General features: G+C 43.1%; 1 protein-coding gene across 1 annotated transcript in view; it reads left to right on the top strand.

The window, feature by feature from the left end:
* The window catches only part of slc24a3 (solute carrier family 24 member 3), a 314482-nt gene that overhangs the window by 189626 nt on the left and 100113 nt on the right, over nucleotides 1-24743 (top strand). Inside the window, exon 4 of the mRNA XM_048601427.1 lies at nucleotides 16404-16478. Within this exon, the coding sequence (XP_048457384.1) occupies nucleotides 16404-16478 (75 nt within the window). The remainder of the gene's footprint in view (nucleotides 1-16403; nucleotides 16479-24743) is intronic.

Here is a 24743-nt window from a genome sequence, read left to right as displayed (position 1 = left end):
ACCGTGACGCTTCAAATATCACTGGGTTTTCTTAACTGGTTTCTCCCTCTGAGAATGTAAGACATCTGTTTAGTTAGTGAACAGTGAATGAAGTGTGGGTCTACACCTCTTTTTGATTCGACTTAATGAGATTCAACATTAAACACAAATATTTGTTATAGGGATGGTGAATGCCCACTACAGGGCTTCAGTCAGTGGATCAACTAGGTGCTCTGGCAAAGTGAAGGACAAAACTTTGGGAGCTCACTTGCTGGCGAATCTCAAGGGATCGGTGGCTTGGCATACTGGCAGTTAAATCATGGGGCAAACGCCAGAATTTTCTCATGTCCCCACCTACAACCAGCGCATGCAGGCTCACTTTTGCAGTTTTCTTTGTTTGATGTCTCCCCTCACCTGAGGTGTAGTGACCATCAGGTTAAACCACCAGCAGTGTCACTCTCAAATGAGAGAGCCACCCGATGGTTCAGTAGGACTATGGCATTTTCAAGAAGGAATTAGATATTGTTCTTGGAACTAAAAGGCTCAAAGAGGTCAGAGAGGGAATAGGGGATGGAGTTGGATGATTGTATTGAATGGCGGAACAGGCTGAAGGCCTACCCTGCGCCTATTTCCTATGTTTGTGCTTCATTGTATCTTCAAGGCCTTTACAAAAACACCCCAAGGCCATATTGTTGAGGTGATGACATGGAAAAGGGGGTCTGTGAAAAATATGTTGTTCCCCTTTTCAATGAGCAGCTAAAAAGCGTTTGAATGCAAAAGCCCGTCCAGCGACATTGACTGACACAGGGCAGAGAAGGGTTGGCATTTCTGAGTGCATTTGCAAATGAGAAAGGGAGCCACCGCTGTCTCGTGTAATTCAAGATTGAAAGATAACACAAATGTATCCGCTTCAGAGAGATGGCATTTAATGAGCTAGTTCGAATGTTTCACAGAGGAAATTAACTGCAAAGCCTCTGGATGGTGAGTTGCAGGAGAAGAGAACTTTGTGATCAAATTGAGACCTTTCAAAAGTTCTTCAGAGCGCTTGCAATGTTTTTTCTATTCATTAATGGGATGAGGGCGTCGCTGCCTAGGCCAGCATTTATTTCCCATCCCCAATAGCCCAGAGGGCAGTTAAAGTCAACCACATTGCTGTGGGTCTGGAGTCACATGTAGGCCAGACCAGGGTAAGGATGGCAGTTTCCTTCCCTAAAGGACATTAGTCATTTGGGGCCACAGATTGAACAATGATCCCAGATCTGTCCCATAATTTGGCTTTTTCTGTCCCCACTCCCCCCATTCCACCCTCTCTAGGTTGCATTTTGTCCGACATTTCTTCCATCCCTGTGTATTCAGTATCTACGCCTGCCAACCTGATTTGTTTCTAACCTCCTACTGTCTCCTGGAACACACTCTCTCTCTCTCTCGGGACCCGTTTTTAAGAAAATAACCCAATGCGTGAAAACAAGCCACGTAGTTTCGAAGGCAACGTCACTGCAGGGGGACACTGCTCGGAATGCAGCTTCTACACGGTCATTTTCCCAGCAGGAGTATAGCACAGCCAGTGACTGGCCACATGGGATGATCAAATCCTGGGTGCAGGCCAGACTCTGGATGGTTGGATGGGGGTCGGGTGGGGTTGGTAAAAGAGGCTGGATTGGTTTCCGAGTTATTTAGCAGGAGAAATGGTGCATCCAGTGCAACTGTGAGGCTGAGCAGCTATTTCCCTTCAAGGAAGCTGCAGGTTTATATCGAAGGAGATCGCTTCTAGTCGTCACCCACAGTAATCAATCATAATCCTTAGTAATTTGTGCAACTCCTCGCTAAAAAGCTGATCAGGGAATGGGAACCCGCCCAAGCCACATTACGGCTAACGTGCTTCTAGAAAGGACGTTTCTGTCTCTAGGGCAGGACTTCACCAAGTGAAGGAGTGGGGGGGGTCAGGTCACCAACTAGGGCTGCAGGTTGAATTTTCTTTGGTCACAAACCTTGAAGACGCAGCGGCCTGTGTAGAGCTCTAACTGAGTCATAACATTGGCACATCCTTCAGCTGGACTCCCCATACTGCCACATCTCCTGTCCCATCTCAAACCTCCATCCTGCCCTCACTGAAGGGTCGCAATAATTTTCAACACTCAAACTGGTTTGGGAAAGTGCTACGCTAGAAACTGGTGTTAGGAATGAAAGGCAGGTCTGTTGAATATCACTAGTAAGGCTGTGGTTAATGGAATCTGTAAGTAGCGTGTCGTTTAATTTTTGAAGACTGTGGACTGTAAGGCGAAAGATTTACCAAGTTGGCTGCATAATTTTACAGAAAGGAATTTGGTATTTGTTGTGAGCTCAGTGTTTCTGTGATTGTGGGTTCCTGCAATGTTGCAGATGATCAGGAGCCAAGGAGCTGTTTACAAGTGAAGCTGATTGGTTCTCAGCTAACTGAGCAGGTCGGAACTGGAAACAATTTACAGAGACGCAGAGAGACAGAGAAGAAGTGAGTGACATGATAAGATTATTCTCAGCTTTCACCACATGGACAGATCAATGTCGAAAACCTGATTCCCATCAAAATCACTCGAACATAAATCAGCTGAGTTTACAAAGTCCAAGTGGTCCAGTGGCCTCACATTACTGTGTGGCTGGGAAATTCCAAACTTGTCCCCCATTTGAAGTTTGGATGACATGTTGGGGGTAGGGGTTTGGGTGCCTACTGGTTGATGACTAATGCAGGTGGATAATGCGTGATATAGCAAAACCCTGACATGAGGTACTCAGAAAACAGGAGCAGTGACCAGCGCTGAGAATCCCTCAGAATTCAGAAGCTTGTAACAGTGGTCACTATTGGTTGTCATATGAAAGGATGGCCTTTGAAGTTCTCCGTAGGCTGAAGTTAAAGACTAGTTTTTTTTTAAGTTTGGCAATGTAAGACCAAATGACAGCTCGATATCAATACTAGAAGACCAAGAAATCATAAGCCAATAATACCTATTCCAATGAATGAAGTGGTGGAAATTTTTCTCCTCAAAAACATATTTCTCACTTTGATACAACCAATTAAAAAAACCACAATTGACACTACAGGCTGAATGCCTGTTTGCTGGAGAGTCCCAATCCCAACACAGATTCCGAATCCCAAAAAGAACTCTGCATTCAATGAAAGGATTGGCGAATGTGTTTTTTAAACTCCCTGAATTGTTATTGCGGTATTTTCCCAGAGGACCACAGCTGGCTGTTTGTGGTATTTGCCATCTGTTAACAATAGGTGATAGTTAGGAAGGGTTGTTTGAGGTAGTTCACTGCTGGCAATCCTCCTTTGGTTTGGATCTATTCAGTGATTAGTGGTAGAGGATATGCCACCATAGAGTATCTCCAGAAGAGACACTGTTCATAGATAACAAGAAGGTTTATTGCAATGTACCAATAAGCACAACCACATTTGGTCAGGCATAATTACTCTCAACTCTTGTCCCCACCCACAGACTGTTGGTGACAGCAGTAGAATGGTGGAGCCAATGTAACACAGATCATTACCTTATCTAACAGTCCACGATCTGGAATGTCCTATCTAAAAGGGAAATGGAAGCAGGTTCAAGTATAACTTTCAAAAGGGAATCTAATATACTTGAAAAGCCAACATTAGTATGGTTTGTGGAAAAGAGTTGGAGTGTGGATCTGTTAGAAAGCTCATTCAAAGATCTAGCACCATCACAATGGTCCATAAGATGATTAGAATTAGAAGCAGATGTAGGCCATGCAGTCTGTTGAGTTTGCTTCACAACTAAATAAGATCAAGGCTGATCTAACAGTCCTCAACTCTCCTTTCCTGCTTTTTGCTAACCCTTGATCCCTTTACTGATTGAAAATCTGTCTAACCTTGAAAATACTTAATGATACAGCCTCAACAGCCTTGTATGGTAAGGAATTCCACAAATTCACTATTTTTGAAAGACGAAATTCCTCCTCATCCCTGTCTTAAATATGCAGCCCCTTATTATGAGATTACGCCCTTGGATCCTAGACTCTCCCACGAGGAGAAACAACCTTTTTGTATCTACCCTATCAAGCTCCCTAAGAATTGCGTATGTTTCAATAACCTCTCATTCTTCTCAACAACAATGAGAACAGACCCAATCTACTCAACATCTGCTCATAAGCCAATCCCTCCATACAAGGGATTGACCTAGTGAACATTCCCTGGGCTGCTTCCAATGCCATTACATCTTTCATTAAATAAGGAGCCCAAAACTGTTCACACAATTCTAGCTGTTGTCTGCCTAATAAGATTTTCCTATTTTTATACTGTATTCCCTTTGAGATATAATGAACCTTTCCTTTGCCTTCCCTATTAACTACTGAACTTGTGTGCTTTTTTTTGTGATTTATATAGACTCCTAAATCCCTCTGCAGAGTTTCTCCCTTAAGTAAAATTCAGCTCCTCTATTCTCCCTGTCAAAGTGCATCACCTCATATTTTCCCCATTATATTCCATCTCTCAAGTTTTTTTCCCCATGTGCTTAAACTGCCCGCATTCCTCTGCAGGCTCTGTGTCACCTTCATTACTTGCTTTCCCAGCTATTTTTGTCATCCGCAAATTTGGTGATTATACATTAATTTTCCTCCTGCAACTTAATATATATTGTGAACAATTGTGGCCCCAGCACTGATCTCTGTGGTACTCCACTAGCTACAGGTTGCCATCCTAAAAGTACCTCCCTTATTCCAATTCTCTGTCTTCCATTAGTTAACCAATCCTCTATCTATGCTAATATACCACCATCAACAGCAGGGGCTGTTATCTTATTAAGTAGCCTAATGTGTGATACCTTATAAAACCCTTTTGAAAATCTACATACGTGAAATCCAATGTTTCCCCTTTATCTTGTTATCTCCTCAAAGAATTCAAATAAATTTGTTCAGCATGATTTCCCCTTCATGAAGCCATACTGACTCTGTTTAATCAAGCTTTGTATTTCTAAATACTCTTCTACTCATCCTTTATAACAGACTGTAACATTTTCCCAGTAACAGGCTAACTGGCCAATAGTTTCCTGTTTTTATGTCTCCCCTTTTTAAAAGAAGGTGTTACTTTGTCAGTTTTCCAATCCTCTAGGAATCTAAGGATTCTTGGAAGATTACTACAAGTACATCCACTTTTCAGCTACTTTTTTAATATCCTAGGATGCATTCCATCAAGTGCAGGGGACTTATCAGTCTTTAGCCCCATTAGTTTCTCTAGTGATAGCTACTGTACTTGAGTCCTCTCCTCTTTTTGACCCTTGATTATTTAGTATCTCCTCTGTGCTACAAGATCTATGATTTTAGTGATTGCTGTTCTGTAGGCAAGAAGCAGCTAAAGACAAGGTCAAATTTCGAGTCATGTGTTTTTCCATCACACAGTTGTTATTTTGTTGTCATTGCTCTTAAGTCACAACCAAAGAATCTGCAATGTCTGCGGTCAACAATTGTTGCTGATTGAAGAGATGGGTTTTAAATCTACCAATTAGCACTAGGCCTCCACTATTCAGCCGTAAAGTGGGGAGGGGGGGACTACTTTTATGAAAAGTGGTGAGCAGTGACGTTTGATTGTGAGTTTCTCTTTCCTCCAGCGTCCAAAAGATATCCAAGCAATCCTCGCGATCAAAGAGATGCAGGGGTATAGGTTCATAGTTCCTTGAAAGTGGAGACAAAGGTAGACTGAGTAGTGAAGAAGGCTTTGATATTCTTGCCTTTATTGGTCAGTGCATTGAGTTTAGAAGTTGGGATGTCACATTGAAATGATACAGGTTATTTTTGGAATACTGCATTCAATTCTGGTCTCCCTACTATAGGAAACATGTTGTTAAACTTGAAAGGGTTCAGAAAAAAATTACAAGGATGTTGCTGGGCTTGGAACATTTGAGTTATAGAGAGAGGCTGAATAGACTGGGGCAGTTTTTCCTGGAGTGTCCGAGGCTGAGGGTTGACCTTATAGAGGTTTATAAAATAATGAGGGCCGTGGATAGGGTGAATTATCAAAGCCTTTTTTCCCAGGGTAGGGGAGTCCAAAACTAGAAGGCATAGGTTTAAGGTGAGAGGGGAAAGATTTAAAAGGGATCTGAGGGGTAACGTTTTCACACAGAGGGTGGTGCGTGTATGGAATGAGCTGCCAGAGGAAGAGGTGGAGGCTGGTACAATTACAACATTTAAAAGACATCTGGATGGGTACATGAATAGGAAGGGTTTAGAAGGGTATGGGCCAAATGTTGGCAAATGGGACTACAATAATTTAGGATATCTGGTCAGCATGAATGAGTTGGACCAAAAGGTCTGTTTCCTGTTGATATGAGGGAGGTCATTTTTAACCCAGTTTCAAGTGGCCAGTTATTAACTACCGTTGGGAGGTATCCCTGGCTGAATTGTGACATTTAACTGGAATAGCTCTGAGCAGCTGTAATGTATTCATGAATACATTCAGGCTTTCAACAGGATGATACAGGGATGACCTTTACTTCAACTTATTTCATTTGTGTGTTTCTTAGCACATTGTTAACAGAGCTGTCAACCTTGAGGCAGCGTCAGCTGTGTGATGGATGATTGTAGAGAGTGACGCAGTTTGTAAAGCTATCTGGATCTGCGGGGCTGCGTTTATTTTTAACAGTGATGCACATCAAAATAGGTTACATTTTTCATCCTCCAGCCTGCACTGCTTGCTCCTGGTACTGGATTAGAGCTGTACCTGGTTTGGCAACCAGTCAGCATCTTTCCCAAGTGTATATCTCCATTCCCTAAACTAAATTAATGTGGGAAAGGCGTCCATCATAGCAAATGGGACATTATGGTGGAGTTTGAGGGTTGTCCACCATTTCAAGCGTATGTCCCACCCATTACCCACTGACACCAGTCGGTAAAGAGTAAAACTTCATTCTCAATAGTTTTGTCTTTTCCTCAGTACAGGGGCAGTTAAAACCAATTGCCCCATCCCATATCATAGCTCTGGCTCAGCACAAACACTCCAGCTCCCAAGTGGAGAATTTCATAGAATCCCTACACAGCAGAAAGAGGCTGTTTGGCCCATTGAGTCTGCACCGATCCTGCAAAGAGCACACCCCCCACTACCCCACCACCCCACCACCTCACCACCCTACAGATCCACATCCCCACATCTCCCATGGCTAATCAAGGAAGCCTGCACATCCCTGGACATGACGGGACAATTTAGCACGGTCAATCCACCTAACCTGCACAGGGCAGGTACGTAAATCTAGTCCCATTCTGCATTGAGTTTGCACATTCTCCCCATGTCTGTGTGGATTTCCACCCGGTCCTCCGGTTCCCATCTAACCTGTGCGTTAACATTGCATCCAAAAGACAGCGTCACTGACAGTAGTACTTTGGAAAAGGTCTGATCTTGTAAAGAGTCCTGTCCTAGATTTGACTTGAGTCCAGCTAAGTGAGACTTTGCAGGCTGTTACATTTTATCTTTATGGAGTGCCTCCACAACTGTTTATTCCAGTTCTAAACAGATATAAAATTCAGTGTCAACACAGCCTCTGTTGATGCCAATAGCCATTAATTAGGAATGTTGTTTTGAAGAGGCCTTTCTAGAGTGTGTGACAGATTCAATCTGAAAAGTGTACATAAGAAAGCAACAAGTAAGAAATAGACATTATTTGGAGCTCCCTGTTAATATATAATCTATCCATCTTATTTAGTCTCCTGGAAAAGTTCTACTCGAAGTCCAACCAGCAAAAGGGATGAAAATTACCTGCCCAAACATACTGTTGCCCAATTTGTGCCTGGTGAGCACATTCTGTCAATGGAGTTTCCATGATCCAGCACAGTATCAAGTAGTTTCATTTCCTGTATAAAACTTATCCCTTCCAGTTCCAATCGTAAGCAAAGATTTAACCTGCTCTCACTTCAAGGTGTAAGCAAGACTCATTCCCTGGCTTTGCTGGGTTTTCAGGGAATCTCTTTCTCTCTATATCTTTCCTCAGGTACCATGGCCTCAGAGTATTGGCAACTGTGGCCTCATATTGGATCAGTCCATGGTGTTGCTTGGTAAAGTGCATTTATCATTCCTCCATGGGATATGAACATTCCTGGCTAGGCAGGATCTTTTGGCCATCTGCAGTTGACCTTACAAGGGTGGTGGTGAGCTGCTTTCTTGAACAGCTGCAGTCCTTGACATGTAGGAACATTCACATTACCTTAGGAGGGAGTTCCAGGATTTTGACCAGTGAAGTGAAGGAACAGCAATGCATTTCCAAGTCAAGATGGTGAGCAGCTTGGAGAGGAGCTTGCAGGAGGTGGTGTTCCCTTTTGTTTGCTGCTGTTGTCCTTCTAGACGGATGTGGTGGTGGGTTTGGAAGGTGCTGTCGAAGGAGCCTTAAAATATCCTGTAGATAGGACACACTACTGCTACTGAGCCATTGGTGATGAAGGGAGTGAATGTTTGTGGATGTGATTTCAATCAAGTGGGCTGCTTTGTCCTGTATTGTATCAAGCTTTTTGAGTGTTGTTGGAGCTACTCATTCAGGCAAGTGGGGATTATTCCATCACACTCCTCACTTGTGCCTTACAGATGGTGGGCAGGCTTTGGGGTCAGCGGTAGAGGTGAGTTACTTGCTTCAGGATTCCAATCTGTGACCTGCCTTGTGGCCACAGTACTCATACGGTTAGTTCAGTTCAGTTTCTGGTTAATAATAATCCCCACTCAGGTATGTTGAAAGTGGAGGATTCAGCAGGAGCGATGCCATTGAATGTAAAGGGGCAATGATTAGATTCTCTCTTGTCGGAGATGGTCCTTGCCTGCTATTTGTTTAGTGTGAATGTTACATTTCATTTGTCAGTGATAACTTGCATATTGTTGAGACTTGCTGCATTTGAACGTGGGTTGCTTTATTAAGGAGTTGTGTATTGCTTCCTGCAGGATGGCTAACCAGGAAACTCTCCTGTTCCTACCATCCCACCATCAGATGTATTGGAAGAATTATGGACTTACCACCAGTCTACTTGACCATGTTTCAATTGCATCTTCCCTGGCTATCCCATTCTCAAGTGCGACTTGAACCCAGAGCTTCTGACACAATGATGTAGATGGTGGCCACTGCACCCCAAGACCTCCCCATTGTGTCACTAATGAGTAACTCAACAGGCTTGCAGTTGCATACACTTTTCTCTCTCAAAACTCAACATTGCAATACTGTGGAAATAATCTCTGCACATTTCTGACTGTGATAATTTACCACGGTAATAATATTGAACTGCTGTTAATGGTCACGGAATACTGCACATTATGTTGGACTCGAGGCTATTCCAAACAAAGAGCATACAGTTGATTATGAATTCTGTCCATACACTGTACCACTGGGCTGATGCTCCAAGCAAGAAGTTAGCACATTGCCTTGCAACTTTGCAACCTCAGTTCAGTTCAGTTGGATGCGATAAAGGTGTCTTCTCTCTATCAGGTACTTGAACTTACTGAGTTCATTCCTGGTTGCCATGGGACTGGATTTTACCACAACACATTAGGCAGGTCCTCCTCACACAAACAAATATAGGGGCATGATGGTGTCCAAGTCAGCAATGAAACATTATCATGGAGGTGTCCAAAATTACAGAAGGCAAACGTGTCAATATCGCCAGGCTGCCTGCTGTTTTGAAATTGCTGATTGACAGTCTGTTGAGCTTGAAGCCCATGAATCTACATCGCACACCATCAATCAGGAATAAGCAGTCACTGTCCACCGAGGACAACCTTTGTAGGGAAATGGTTAGCCCTACTCTGGGATATTTTAAAAAGTTTGAATAGTATACTTTATTCATAAAAAACTTCTTTTATATATATTCATAGTCACTAGAGCAGTTCTGGTTCTGTACAGTAGCATATGGAGAAGCAAACAAGCATTGGAGTTTGACTCTATCCAACAAACATTCCAAAACCATTTCTTACTTATACAAGACTATATTTACATGTATTGGAGGCACCAAGAGGCTCCAATAATTGAACAGACCCCCATTTAACTTTGGCAGAAAGATCTCAGATGATGGCTTTTCCCCACTGCACCTTGTATTTCTTTTAATTTCAAAAATATACTTTATTCATTAAATATCTTTGTATACTTACATAGTCACTAAAACAGTTTGGTTCTGTAGGTAGCATATTAAGAAAACAAACATTGGAGCTTGACTCTATCCATCAAACAAACCAAAGGCATCCCTTACTTGCGTAATATTGTATTTACATATATTTGAGGCACTGGGAGGGTCCAATAACTGAACAGATTCCAATTTAACATTGGCAGAATGGGCTATAGATATTTCTTGTCTTCAATTGCATTCAATGCTCACCTTTGGGGTTCAATGGATTGAGATTTACTCTGACTGCCACCTGGAAATCTAAGTGCGGTAGAATTTTCTTGACCACACTGTTGGTGACCAACGCCATGGATTTTCCCATTCTGAGCACTGAAATACCATGGGCTTGTAATTGGAACGAGACCACACCAAGCATAGCGGCAAATTAGACAGCACTGCAGCCAATGGCTATTACAGCTTGTTACAAATGGCAAAGTGTAGCACAGTGTGCTCAGTGTTGAAAATAATTGAGATTTATTTGCAAAGAAAGGAAGATTAGTCACTGTTCTTGACGATGAAGGAGTGTGGAATACTCACTGCATTTCACAAGGCAAAAATACTTTGAATTCTCAATATACCTCAAGCAAATAGTGTTCATTGAGCAAACCAGTAACACCTTCAAATTATTAATTTTCTTGGAATTTTTAAAAAATTAATTTATGTGATGTGGGAATTGTTGGCTGGGCCAGCATTTATTGTCCACCCATTTTTGCCCTTGAGAAAATTCTTTCAACCACTGCAGACCATTTGGTGTAGCTGACCTACAGTGTTGTTAGGGAGGGATTTCCAGCCACAACTAAGGAACAGTGATATATTTTGGGAACTTGTAGACATTACCGTTCCCATGTACCTGCTAACCCTTGTCCTCCTGAATGGCAGTGGTCGTGGGTTTGGAAGGTGCTGTCTAAGGTACTGCCTTAGTAAATTTCTGCAAAACATCCTGGAGATTGTATGCACAGATGCTACTGAGCATTGGTAGTGGAGGGAGTGGATGTTTGTGGATGTGATATCAGTCAAGCATCCTGAATTATGCCTTGTATATGGTGGACAGTCTTTAGGAAGTCTGGAGGTGAGTTAATTGCTGAAAGTTCCTCACGTCTGATGTGCTGTTGTAGTCACAGAATTTTTATGGCTGGTCCAGTTCAGTTTCTGATTAATGGTAAGCCCCCAGGATGTTGATAGTGGGGGATTCAGTGATGGTAATGCCATTGAATGTCAAGAGATGAAGGTTAGATTCTATCTTGTTGGAGATGTTTGCGTGGCAATTCTGTGGCATGAATGATACTTGCTATCTGTCAGCCAAACTCTGGATATTGGTTAAGTCTTGTTGCATTTGGACATGGACTGCGTCAGTACCTGAGGGATCATGAATGGTGCTGAACATTGTGCAATCATCAGCAAACATCCCCGCTTCCGACCTCATGACGGAGAGAAAGTGAAGCAGCTAAAGATGGTAAGGATTAGGACACTACCCTGAGAAAGCCCTGCAGAGATGTCCTGGAGCTGAGATGACTGATCTCCAACAACCACGACCGTCTTTCTATGTTCCAGATATGGCTCCAGCCAATGGAGAGCTTTCTCCCCGATTCCCATCAACGTCAATTTTTTTGGGCTTCTTGATGCCTCACGTTGTCAAATGTGACCTTGATATCAAGTCCAGTCACTCTCACCTCACGTTTGGAATTCAGCTGTTTTGTCCATGTTTGAACCAAGGCTGGAATGAGATCAGGAGCTGAGTGGCCGTGATGGAACCCAAACTGGGTGTCATTGAGCTGGTTATTGCTGAGCAGGTGCCGCTTGATAGCACTATTGATGACACCTTCCATCACTTTACTGATGATCGAGAGTAGACAGCTAGCGCAATAATTGGCCGGGTTGGATTTGTCCTGCTTTTTGTGTACAGGACATACCTGGGCAATTTTCCACATTGTCGGGTAGATACCAATGTTGTAACTGTACTGGAACAGCTTGCCTAGGGGAGCGGCAAGTTCTGGAGCACATGCCTGGCATGTTGTCAGAGCCCATAGCCTTTGCACTATCCAGTGCCTCCCACCGTTTTTTGATGTCAAGTGGAGTGAATTGAACTGTCTGGCATCTGGGATCTGTAGAGGCAGAGGAGATGGATCATCCGCTTGACAATTCAGGCTGAAGATTGTTGTAAATACTTCAGCCTTATATTTTGCACTGAAGTGCTGACTCCCTTGTCATTGGGGATGGGGATCCTTATGGGGCCTCCTCCTCCAGTGTTTATTTGTCCTCCACCATACATGACTGGATGTGGAAGGACTGCAGAGCTTGGTTGGTGTGGGATTGCTTAGATCTATCACTTGACCCCTCATTTTTAGGTGCGCTTGGTACTGCTCTTGGCATGCCCTCCTGCACTCTTAAATTGTAATAAACATCACATAGATAACAAATTAAAGCTTTATAAAGACTATGTGGCAAGCATATGTGGCACTACACTCAAGAACAGTCAGGCATATACATGTAGAAACATATAAATTAGCATTATAGAAACTCAGATTAGCATTAATACTTATACAAATACTATGAACCAATTATATACATTGGAGCCTTGAAGGTATAGACTTGCTTGCCGAGCCGGTGGGTTTGGTTGCAAACACTTCATCACCCTGCTAGTTAACACCGTCAGTGCACATCCGGTGAAGCATTGGTGTTCTGTCCCACTTATTATTTAAATGCCTCAGTTTGCTGGGATGGTTGGCATTACTTCCAGTTCTGTTTCTCAGTGGTTTGTATATCAGGTCCAGTTCAATGTGTTTGTTAATGGAGTTCCAGTTGGAATGCCAGGCCTCCAGGAATTCCCTGGCTTGTCTCTGTTTGGCTTGTGCTATTATGGATGTGTTGTCCCAGTCAAATGTGTGTCCTTCTTTGTCAGTGTGTATTGAGACCAGTGAGAACTGGTCGTGTCTCTTGGTGGCTCGTTGGTGTTCGTGTATCCTTATTGTCAGTTTTCTTCCAGTTTGGCCTATGTAATGTTTTTCACAGTCCTTGAATGGTATTTTGTATATTATGTTAGTTTTATTGGTTGTGGGTATGGGGTCCTTTACGTTCGTCAGTAGCTGTCGCAGGGTGGTTGTTGGGTTGTGGGCTACCCTGATACCTAGGGTCTGAGTAGTTTTGTGGTCATCTCTGATATAACTCTGATATAGGTAGGGTGACTAGTGTGTCTGGCCGTGTTGTGCCTTCTTGTTGTGGTCTATCGTGGAGGTAACACCAACGAGCCACCAAGAGACATGACCAATTCTCACTGGTCTCAATACACATGGACAAAGGAGGACATGAATTTGACTGGGACAACACATCCATAATAGCACAAGCCAAACAGAGACAAGCCAGGGAATTCCTGGAGGCCTGGCATTCCAACCGGAACTCCATCAACAAACACATTGAACTGGACCTGATATACAAACCACTGAGAAACAGAACCGAAAGTGACGCCAACCACCCCAGCAAATCGAGGTATATAAATATCAAGTGGGACAGAACACCAACGCTTCACCGGATGCGCTCTGATGACATTACCCAGCAGGGTGACGAAACATTTGCGACCAAACACACTGGCTCAGCGAGCAAGTCTACAACCTCATCCTCAACCTGAGCTACAAATCTTCTCCAAAAACTTTAAACATTGGAGCCTTCATGTGATCGTTCGGTCTTGCGAATGGAGCATTGATATGTCAACAATCTCATTCAGGATCAGGCTGTGTTATAGTGATGCTGGCCAGATGTAGCAAATATGAGCTAGACTAATGAACAGGTGAGGGAAATAAAATCTGATCCGAGGATTTCAAGGCCACAGGCAATAAAATGGGAATGTAGTTAAAACTGACCTATATTTCACTGATAGTAGGAACTGCCGATGCTGGAGAATCTGAGATAACAAGGTGTAGAGCTGGATGAACACAGCAGGCCAAGCAGCATCAGAGGAGCAGGAAAGCTGACATTTCGGGTCTGGACCCTTCTTCAGAAAAAAAAGCTGTGTTCATCCAGCTGTATACCTTGTTGTCTATATTTCACTGGCTACTTAATCAGATCACTTGTGATAAAGCAGTTTTCTGAATTCAAGATGGAACAATGTCCAATGCAATGTGAAGATATCCCAGATTAAATGGCAGACCGGTTTTGAACTGGGTATGGAACTGGGTCATTACTTTAGGTATTTTGGAGTCTCAGTAGATTTTTATTGAGCTAGTGTCTTATATAACTCCCTAATTATTAAAGCCCACAACTCTTATCTGAGCTATTTCGATTGTCAATACATTTAAAAGAAAATTCTTGGCCCTTCCCTCACTGATTGTATCTATGTGGCGATGAAAAATTAAGAGGCTGGAACTTATTTTCATTCTATTTTCTTTCTCCCCAAATCTCCGCATTGATTTCTTCATGCAACTCCATAAATTATACTGTACTGCACTACACCCAAGGACAGACAGCTATACAAATGTACAAACATTGCCAAGGCCCACCAGCACCATTACTCTTCAGCCTAAATGATCAGGATGGTATTAATAAATTTGTAAATGCCGTTGATTTTAATTAGGGTGAAGCATGATTGATTTTTCAATGTTTCAGCGAGGTTAATCCTCACCAGAGCAGCAGAAATATATCCTATGCCACAAATGTTTCTTCTTGTGCTGTGAAACAGGCCACACACCATCCTATCACAATGGTGTCTAACCGCAGTAAATTCTCACTCACGACAATAGTTCTTGTCAAAATGAAAACAGGCAACTTTAAGGGATGACCTTATAGAAGTTTATAAACTCATGAGGGGCATAGATAGGGTGAATAGCCAAGGTCTTTTCCTCAGGGTAGGGGAGTCCAAAACTAGAAGGCATAGGTTTATAGTGAGAGGGGAAAGATTTAAAAGGGACCTAAGGGGCAACTTTTTCACACAGAGGGTGGTGCGTGTATGGAATGAGCTGCCAGAGGAAGTGGTGGAGGCTGGTACAATTACAACATTTAAAAGGTATCTGGATAGGTATATGAATAGGAAGGGTTTAGAGGAATATGGGCCAAATGTTGGCAAATGAGATTAGATTAATTTAGGATATCTGGTTGACATGGACAAGTTGGACTGAAGGGTCTGTTTCCATGCTGTACAACTCTATGACTCTAAGTGCTGAGAAGCAATAACAGTAATTAACTGACTTAAAAAAGTTAAAGGCTGAACCCAAAATTCTGGGTTAATTTGGAGTCTCAGGCTTGGACCTATGTTTAATGTAATGTCTGTCTGTTTGACCTTATGATCTAGGACTGGGTTATCCACATGAGAGTTTGAGTAGCTGAACTTCAACATTTGTCTTGGAGCCAAGGTGTTTGGGGGCTGAGTGGCAGGGAGCAATACCTCACAGCAAGGCAGTGGAAATGTGGAATTCTGCCTCAGAGAGAAGCTGACGTCAAGGGTCAACAAAGGAAAGCTGAAGTCAGGGGTCAACGAAGTATTAAAACCAAGATTGCTGGCTTTTTGTTAGGCAAGAATACTTAGGGTTGTGGAAACAAGGTGAGTTTAATGTGATGACATTTTGTTGGGTCAGTTCCATGCGGTATTGTGAATGCTTTCAGCGTGAGGTCATATACCTCAAAATGTACGTGTTCTGTACTTGCAGTAATGGTCTATCTTATTAAGGTGTTGCTAGTTACCATTTGTTGCCCATCCATAATTGATTTCTCTGCCATTTCAGAGAGCAATTAAGAGACAAGCACATTGCTGTACTTGCAGATTGACTTGTAGGCCTAACCAGATAATGCCAGGTTTATATTGCCCAAGGAGTAGTGAACCACATGAGTTTTTGCAACAATGGAAGATAGCTTCATGCTCCTCAATACTGAGACTAGCTTCAACTTCGATATCTTTGTTGATTAATTGTGTGTAAACTCCACCAAGTTTGCAGTGGTAAGGTTTGAACCCAGAGCCTGTTCATCCAGTAACATTACCATTATACTATCATCTCTCCTTAAGTGCAAGCTTGTAGAGTCATAGACTAAAGCCATCGAATCTGTTCCACCAAAATTCATTGTATATGAATTGCAGCTGTCACTTACACTTCGAGGGAAAATTTTCCATTTTGAATGATGGAAATGCAATAACTAATGACATCTGATAGCAAACTGCTTTCTAGCAGCTAAGCGTGATTAAAGAACAAATTATTCTGCTCAGAAGAGATTCAGTCTGGAGCCATGCCCATGCTCTTACATAACTATCTGTACAATGTTGTTGTTTCAGTGGAAGATACAACAAATGTGGGTTTAAACAATCCTTTTCAACCTCTTTCTTTCTCCCACAGACCATGTACATGTTCTACGCTCTGGCAATTGTCTGCGATGACTACTTTGTTCCATCATTAGACAAAATCTGTGAGGTAGGTGCTGCCTATTATACCTGCTGATTCTCAGACAATAAGGCATTGTGCAGTCTGTTTATAATTATTGTCAGACTGGGTGTAATATTTTCACTGTGTATTGGATTTGTAATTGATAATTACAGAAAATAGATAAGTACAAAATAATGGCTTTGTGTTCTGACTGCTTAATCCTTTCCATGAAATACAAATGGAAATCCACAGCACTGAGCAAAGGTGATCTCAATAGAAATAGCTTGAATGCCTTGACTAATATTTTAGGACCTCAGAACGTATACTTGTAGTGTAAGGGGAGCAATAATGAATGAAATCACGAAGACATATTCAAGAGAATATCTTGAACATCACTAAGAGAACATCACTACCCATAGCTCCAGGCCTCAAGTAAAATTCATGTTATCTGAGCAGCTCAGATTCCAATTCAACCCTAATGCACCACAATCGCATCATAGATCCTCAACATATCTGATGTTCAGTACCATTTGTGAATCCTTAGTTACTGAAGCAGTCGTAGAGTCATACAGCATAGAAAGAGACCTTATGGTCCTACTAGTCCATGCTGACCATGTTCTAAACTAAACTAGTCGCTCCTGCCTGAGTTTGGCCCATATCCCTCCAAACATTCTTATTCATGTACTTATCAAATTTCTTTTAAACACTGTAACTGTGCCTGCATCCACCACTTCCTCTGGCAGTTCATGCCACACATGGACGACTCTGTGTTAAAAAGTTGCCCCTCATGCCCTTTTTAAAACCTTCTCCTCTCACCTTAAGACTATGCCCCTCAGCACCTTAGGGAAAACACCCTTGCTATTCACCTTATCAATGCCCCTCATGATTTTATAAACCTCTCTTAGGTCACCCTTCAACCTCCTACACCCCAGTAAAAAATGTCCCAGCCTATCCTTATAACTCAAGCTTTCCATTCTCAACAACATCCTGGTAAATCTTTTCTAAACCCTCTCCAGTGTCCAAATGCAGCAAAACTGGGACAATATCCAGGCTTGGGCTGAAGAGCAACAAGCGACAAGCGACATTCGCGCCACACAAATGCCTACCAATGACCAGCTCCAATAGGTGACAATCTAACCATTGCCCCTTGACATGCAATGGCATTACCATCACTGAATATCACACTATTAACATCCTAGGAGTTACCATCGACCAGAAACTGATTTGAACTAGCCATATAAATACAGTGGCTACAAGAGCAGATCAGATGCTAGGAATACTGCAATGAGTTACTTACCTCCTGACTCCCCAAAGCCTTTCCATCATCTACAAGGTACAAGTTAGGATTGGGATGGAATATTCCCCACTCGCCTGGATGGGTGCAGCTCTGACAAGACTCAAGAAGCTTGAAACCCTCCAGGACAAAGCAGCCCGCTTGATTGATACCACGTCCATGAACATCCATTCCTTCTACCACTAACAGAGAGTGAACAACATACAGAAAGAACACATTTTGTATAAATCTATTGAAAGCAGAGGAAAAATATGCAGAAAATTTTAATTATAAAGCATACAAAATAAATTCAGATTTAAAACCCTTCCACAGCACTGACCATTTACCACTGAGTTTGGTGTGACAGGCTGGACGCTACATTTAACATTGAAACTCCTGTCACAGCGCCACCTAATAGTGTCACAGCCAAGCAGAACTGCAAGTGTGAACGTTGAGCTGTCACATCTTCTATCATAAATTTTATACAGAATTATTTATATAAAATTGAGACAGAAATCTGTCACCATATTTCGGCTGCTCCAAAATTAATATAGACATTTTCTTTCTTTTGTCTTTCTATAAAACAATACACAGAAACCAAGTCAGAAAGCGGAAAGCAAAGAGAAACTCAGTATATGCAGCCAAATAGCAATTGATCTTTGAATTAATGACATCCAAACAGTGTTTTCAACATCAGTTGGATGGTGTTGCCTGAAAGAAACATCACCTACATTTCAGCAGGAGAGTCAAACATTTTAATTTAAATGACATAATGTTCTGGCCTTTATTAAGAATCACATCAGCTCCGCCATTCTGTACAGTGCACCCAGACTGATTGGTGGTCTACCATCCCCCACCACAGTTAACAGGAAGGTCTTTCTGACTTTTCCCGATTTCTTTAATGTTAATTATGGCCCTGAAATGATGCTGTGTAATTCTTCAAAACAGCCTCTAATAAATCTGACTGTATCAGGCTTGTTGGAGTGTTTCAGCGCAATTTCAAGGCAAGCTCGAGAAACAAAACCTCATCTTCTGCTGAGGAACCTGACAGCCTTCAGCGCTCAACATTGAGTTCAACAATTTCAGAAAATGAATGCCCCATTTCTTGTCAATAACCTAGCCCCAAGCCCCAGGCCCTGTCATGAATATGTTGCCTTCGGTATAGCCAACCTATGTTCAACTCCTCATAGTCCTCATTATCACCCCTCTATCCTTCCCTGGCTGACTATCAACAATCCCTTTGTTTGCCTAACCATTTATCTCCTTCTCTGGGCTCCATCTCCACTTACACGCTCATTTATTTTACCCCCTGCAACCGTTGTCATCATCTTAAATACCACCTTTTCCTTGCTGCTTTAATTGTTGAAGAAAGGGTCACAAGACTGGAACATTATCTCTGTTTTCCTCTCCACGATGCTGCCAGACCTGCTGAGTTTCTCCAGCAACTTCTGTTTCTCTCTGTTTCAGATTTCTAGCCTCTGCAGTTCTTTGTTCTATATGATTTGACATAAATGGGTTAATGCTTCCTCTGAAACAGCAGAGAGAAGATTATCAGGGTGATGCTGTGCATTCTGATGTAATCCAGCAGCATTAAGGCACGCACAGAACTCACTGGGATGTAAGACAATCAGCAGCACAATGTGAAAACTGGTGCCTCATCCATTTTGTGCATCACTTTTTACAGAAAAGCAGCCAAAGCCTCTTGTCCCTACTTTACCCCATGCCCACAGATATATGTCACTTTTATTTTCCAGCAGCCCTCCAATGGGCAGCAAAATCCTTACTCAGCCCCACAGAGCGACAATATTTCACAGCTAGGCAACATCCGTTTAACAGGGTCATAGAATTATGCAGCATGAAAACAGACCCTTTGGTCCAACTCGTCTATGCTGACTGGGTTTCCCAATCTGAACGAGTCCCATTTGCCTGCATTTGGCCCGTATCCCTCTAAACCTTTCCTTTTCATGTTCCTGTCCAAATGTCTTTTAAATGTTATAATTGTACCCACCTCCGTCACTTCCTCTGGCAGCACGTTCCATATATGCACCGGTCGTTGTGTGAAAAATTTGCCCTTCAGGTCCCTTTTAAATCTTTCCCCTCTCACTTTAAACCCATACCCTCTAGTTTTTACTCCCCTACCCTAAGGAAAAGACCTTAGCTACTCACTTCATGATTTGATAAACTTCCAAAAGGTCTACCCCTCAGCCTTCAATGTTCCAGCCTATCCAGTCTTTCGTTATAACTCAAACCTTCCAGTCTTGGTAACATCCTTGTCAGTCTTTTTAATTAGTTTAATAACATCTTTCCTATAGTAGGGTGACCAGATGTGTATGCAGTACTCCAAATGCGGCTTACCAATGTCTTGTACAGCTGTGACATGACTTCCCAATTCCTGTACTCAGTCCTAATTACAGGTACCGGTATTGAATAATATGTTAGGAGAACTCTGTTGGAGCATTCAGTGGTGAAAAAGAACACAAACTCAAAAGGGAACCATGCGCGAGTTAAGGAGATAAATGACGGCCAGTCAGATTGTGGTGTTCCTGCCACAACCTGTCAATCCAGGTGGTCTCAATTTGGGGTAAGAAAGTTGGCAAATCCTAACTGTAGCTCTAACTTACTGTCCAGAGACTCCAGCAACAGAGGACGTCGTCTCAGAATAAGGGCTCACACATTTAAGACTGAGATGAGGAGGAATTTCTTCTCTCGGAAGGTTGTGAACCTGTGGAATTTCGCACCACAGAGGACAGTCATCGAGTCATGGAGCTGTGCAGCAAGGAAACAGACCCTTCAGTCCAACCCGTCCATGCCGAACAGAAAACCTAAAATAATCTTGTCCCTTTTGCCAGCATTTGGCCCATATATCCCTCTAAACCTGTGCTTTTCATATACCTACCCAGAAGCCAAATAAATGTTGGAATTGTACCACCCTCCACTATTTCCACACGAGGCTGGGTTGTTAAGTGCTGAGTGCCAAGGCTGAGACAGACAGATGTTTAATCAGTAAGGAATCCAAGGGTTATGGGCAAAAGGCGGGAAAGTGGTATAGGGTGGCACAGTGGCTCAGTGGTTAGCACTGCTGCCTCAGAGTACCAGGGACCTGGATTTGATTCCACCCTAAGACAACTGTCTGTGTGGAGTTTGCGCACTCTCCCCATGTCTGAGTGGATTTCCTCCAGGTGCTCCGGTTTCCTCCCACTGTCCAAAGATGCGCAGGTTAGGTGAATTGGCCATGAAAAAGAAAATTGCCCTGAAGTGTCTAAGGTTGTGAAAGCTAGGTGGGTTAGACAAGGTTAAAAATGCAGGGGTGGGGGCATGGGTCTGGGTGGGGTGCTCTTCAGAGGGTTGGTGCAGACTCAATGGGCCAAATGGCCTGTTTCTGCATTGTAGGGGTTCTAAGATTATCAGATCAGCCATAATCTCTTTGATTGGTGAAGCAGGCCGAATGGCCCACTTGTGACCCTACATCTTATGATTCTAACAATTCAGCATGTGCCAAGAATCCCCAGCCTATCTCTGCTCCTACATTCCAGTTGTACCCGCAGCAGCATGTGCATATTAAAACTATTTCAAAATTACTCTTTTAAAATTATGTCTTAAAAAAATGAAAATCTGGAGTTGGCACCTCACAAAGGGTGAAAAATGACAAAGGCTACAAGTAGAGGATACAGCAAAGTGAATGCAGACTGTGGCATAAACACGAAGGAATGTAAAAATCTCCAGGACAGAGTTTTTGGAAAGGTAAGGGCTGAAACAAAGCAGACCCGGAATGGGAGAGCTAAGCAATTTGATGGACGAGGACCAAATCAGTTGCAAAGATAAGGGATCTAGTTAATTAGATATGAAACAGTATTTTCCAACCGTGACAGCCAGCATTAGTGACCACCCATCAGGGGAATAGTGTATTACTTGCGTAATTTAGTTACATTAATGTGGGCCATTGTGCTTCCAAAGCATTAGAAAATGAAGAGTCACCTGAATTCCATGAAGACTTTATGATTGGTGTTTGTAATTTCTTGCATAATAAGATTAGGTCCTTTTGCCAGAACTGATACTGAGAAAATTAATGTTTGTGGTCAGGCCTGGAGGTCACCATGGAAGCAGTGAGCAGGGATCACATAAAATTGCATATATATCAACCAAACAGGGCTGTGCTGGTGTTTATGTTCCACATACAACTCCTCCTCGACTACCCAAGCCAATGCTGTCAATGTATCCTTGTTTTCGGTCTATTTTCACAGAAGTGGCCAATTACTCAAGGTCAATTTTTTTACATTGCCAGTACTGCTTTCTGTAAACCACTGTTTAGTGTCTCACTGGTTAGATGTATGTTTGTACTTACTTCCCTTCATTTCAAATGATAGTTCAGCTGCTGATTCCACTGAGCTAAGCAGTGCTTAAAAACAAAAGGAGAAATAAATAGAGAGACAACCCAATTGTAAATTGTGAGATAGTAAGAACTGCCGATGCTGGAGTCAGAGATAACACAGTATGGAGCTGGATGAACACAGCAGGCCAGGCAGCATCAGAGGAGCAGGAAAGCTGACATTTCGGGTTGGGACCCTTCTTCAGAAATCTTACTCTCCCGACCCGAAACGTCAACTCTCCTGCTCCTCTGGTGCTGCCTGGCCTGCTGAGTTCCTCCAGCTCCACACTGTATTATCTCTTTTTAGTGAAGTAAGATGAATTTAGTGAATGGGTGACATCTAGTGTTAGGAAGCAGAAAATGCTACATTTCTTGACATAAAGCCTTCCATGTTTTCACATTGACCCAAAGGGCTTCAAGCTAATTAAATAGTTTTGTCTTGAAAACACAGTTCTTCTGTAGGCCAACACAGTAGCCAGAACACAATAGTATGGTTCTATAAATGTAGCTTGTAGTTATAAATCACCTCAACTTAATAAGACAGCCTGATAGCATCTGTAGAGAGAAAAAGAGTTGACATTTTGAGTCCAGTGATGCTTTTTTATTTCTGAAGAAGGGTCCCGACCCGAAACGTCAGCTTTCCTGCTCCTCTGATGCTGCCTGGCCTGCTGTGTTCACCCAGCTCCACGCTGTGTTATCTCTGACTCCAATATCGGCAGTTCTTACTATCTCTTATCTCACTAAACCTGTTTCAAAACCTGCCAGGCACACCTGCTGGGAGTAAAAGATATTTTTATTTCGACCTTAACTGGAGTTCTCATGGCAAAGTGGTAGTATCCCTGCCTCTGAGCTAGGAGCCCCATGTTCGAGTCCCACCTGCACCAGAGGTGTGTGTGATAACATTTCTGAACAGGTTGATTAGGAAAATAGATATGTAACTAACATCTCTGAACTGATGATTGGAAAGTCAAGTCATTTTCCTCATTGAGGAACAAAATCCAAGGACATACTGTGTGACTAGAGGTGCTGTTGTGGTGCAGCGGTAATGTCCCTACCTCTTGACTTTATTTCACTTACCTCTCGGTGAAGAGCTTGGTCGCAGCAACAACAACATCAGCAGCAAGTAAGCCCGGCAGTACGGACCGGAGCGGGCCCGGCAGCGCGGACTGGAGCGGGTCTATCAGCGCGCACCAGAGCGGGCCCGGCAGCGCAGACCGGAGCGGGCCCATCAGCGCGGACCGGAGCGGGCCCGGCAGCGCGGACCGGAGCGGGCCCAGCAGCACGGACCAGAGTGAGTCCTGTAGCGCGGACCGGAGTGAGTCCTGTAGCGCGGACCGGAGTAAGCCCTCAGCATAGACCAGAGTGGGCCCGGAAGCGCAGACACAATTGGGCCCAGCAGCACAGACTCGTGGCAGCAATGTTGGAGGTGAGTTCAGGTTTCTGGCGGCCTCTGTATTGTGGAGGTGGTCTCAGCGCCAACTCGTGGCTACTGCGGCGGAAGTGAGTTTGGGCCCAGTACGAGACCCGATGGTATCAGCAGTGGCTGTACTGGCGAGGTGGGGCCAAAGTGGAATCATGGTAGCGGTGGAGTCAAGTTCGGGCTGGTTCAGTACCCGGCAGCATTGGTGAGGTCCAGCGAGAATTCAGTTTGGGGCAGGGGGTTGTCAGCGGAGGCGAGATGGCGCTGAAGTGTGGGCAACTTTTGTTCCATCAGTGGTGGCACAGCGAAGGGGACTTGTGCCTGGCCTCTAGGCCCATGGTGAAGCATTTAACAAGAAGGACCGCAAAATTGGGCACGCTCTTTTCGTTACTTCTTCATTTTTCTGCCATTATATTTGATGTTTTGATTTTTATTTCTATGTTTTAAGATGACACTGGAGAGTCGCAACACTGTTCGACACTTTTCACTGTACTTTGTAACAAGATACCCGTGACAACAAATAAATCAAATCAAATTTTGACTGAGAGACCTGGTTCAAGTCACTTCTGCTCAGGAGGTGAATCTCTGAACAGGTTAATTAGAAAATATTTTCCAGTCTTGAGTACAGGGCTCTTGTGGTGCAGAGTGTATGTCGCTACCACTGAGCCAGGAGGCAAGGGTTCAGTTCCGATCTGCTGCAGACATGCATTGTAACAGGTTGTTTAGGAAGTGTATTCATGAATTCAGAAATTTGAACACTCTGCCTGGGTTCCTGTCCAATTCCAACTGAGGGGAGGGCGGTGAAAGGTTACCACATTTTGTTGGCTGTAAGGACTGTACGTCTAAATGGAATTTTATGAGGCAATCGCAATTGAATGACATGGTGTTTATTAATCCAAAGAAATTATGATATTTTTCTGTAATGTAAGTAAATATTGCAATCATGGTGTTTTCCCCAAACATTCCCTAAAACTTCACAACTCTCACTTCACAGCATTATCACTCTTCGAGTTAATAGGAGAATAATTTTAACAGCAAGCTAAGTGACAAGCAATTAAGTAAAACCTGAAGCATCCTACCTTTGCGTTAGCTGTTCAAACCTAAATGACTGACCACTTTCATTGTGTGGATTACAACAACAGTTTGCATTTACATGGGACTTCGCAGGTGCATTACGAAGCAACATGTGAAACCAAACCACTTATGGAGAGATTAGATTGGATGGCAAAAGGTTTGGTCAAAGGTAGGTCATTA

The sequence above is a fragment of the Rhincodon typus genome, chromosome 9 (genome assembly GCF_021869965.1).
Source record: "Rhincodon typus isolate 14 chromosome 9, sRhiTyp1.1, whole genome shotgun sequence".
Taxonomy (NCBI): domain Eukaryota; kingdom Metazoa; phylum Chordata; class Chondrichthyes; order Orectolobiformes; family Rhincodontidae; genus Rhincodon; species Rhincodon typus.
Note: the sequence above shows the minus strand (reverse complement) of the source record. Positions and strands in the feature narration are given on the sequence as shown.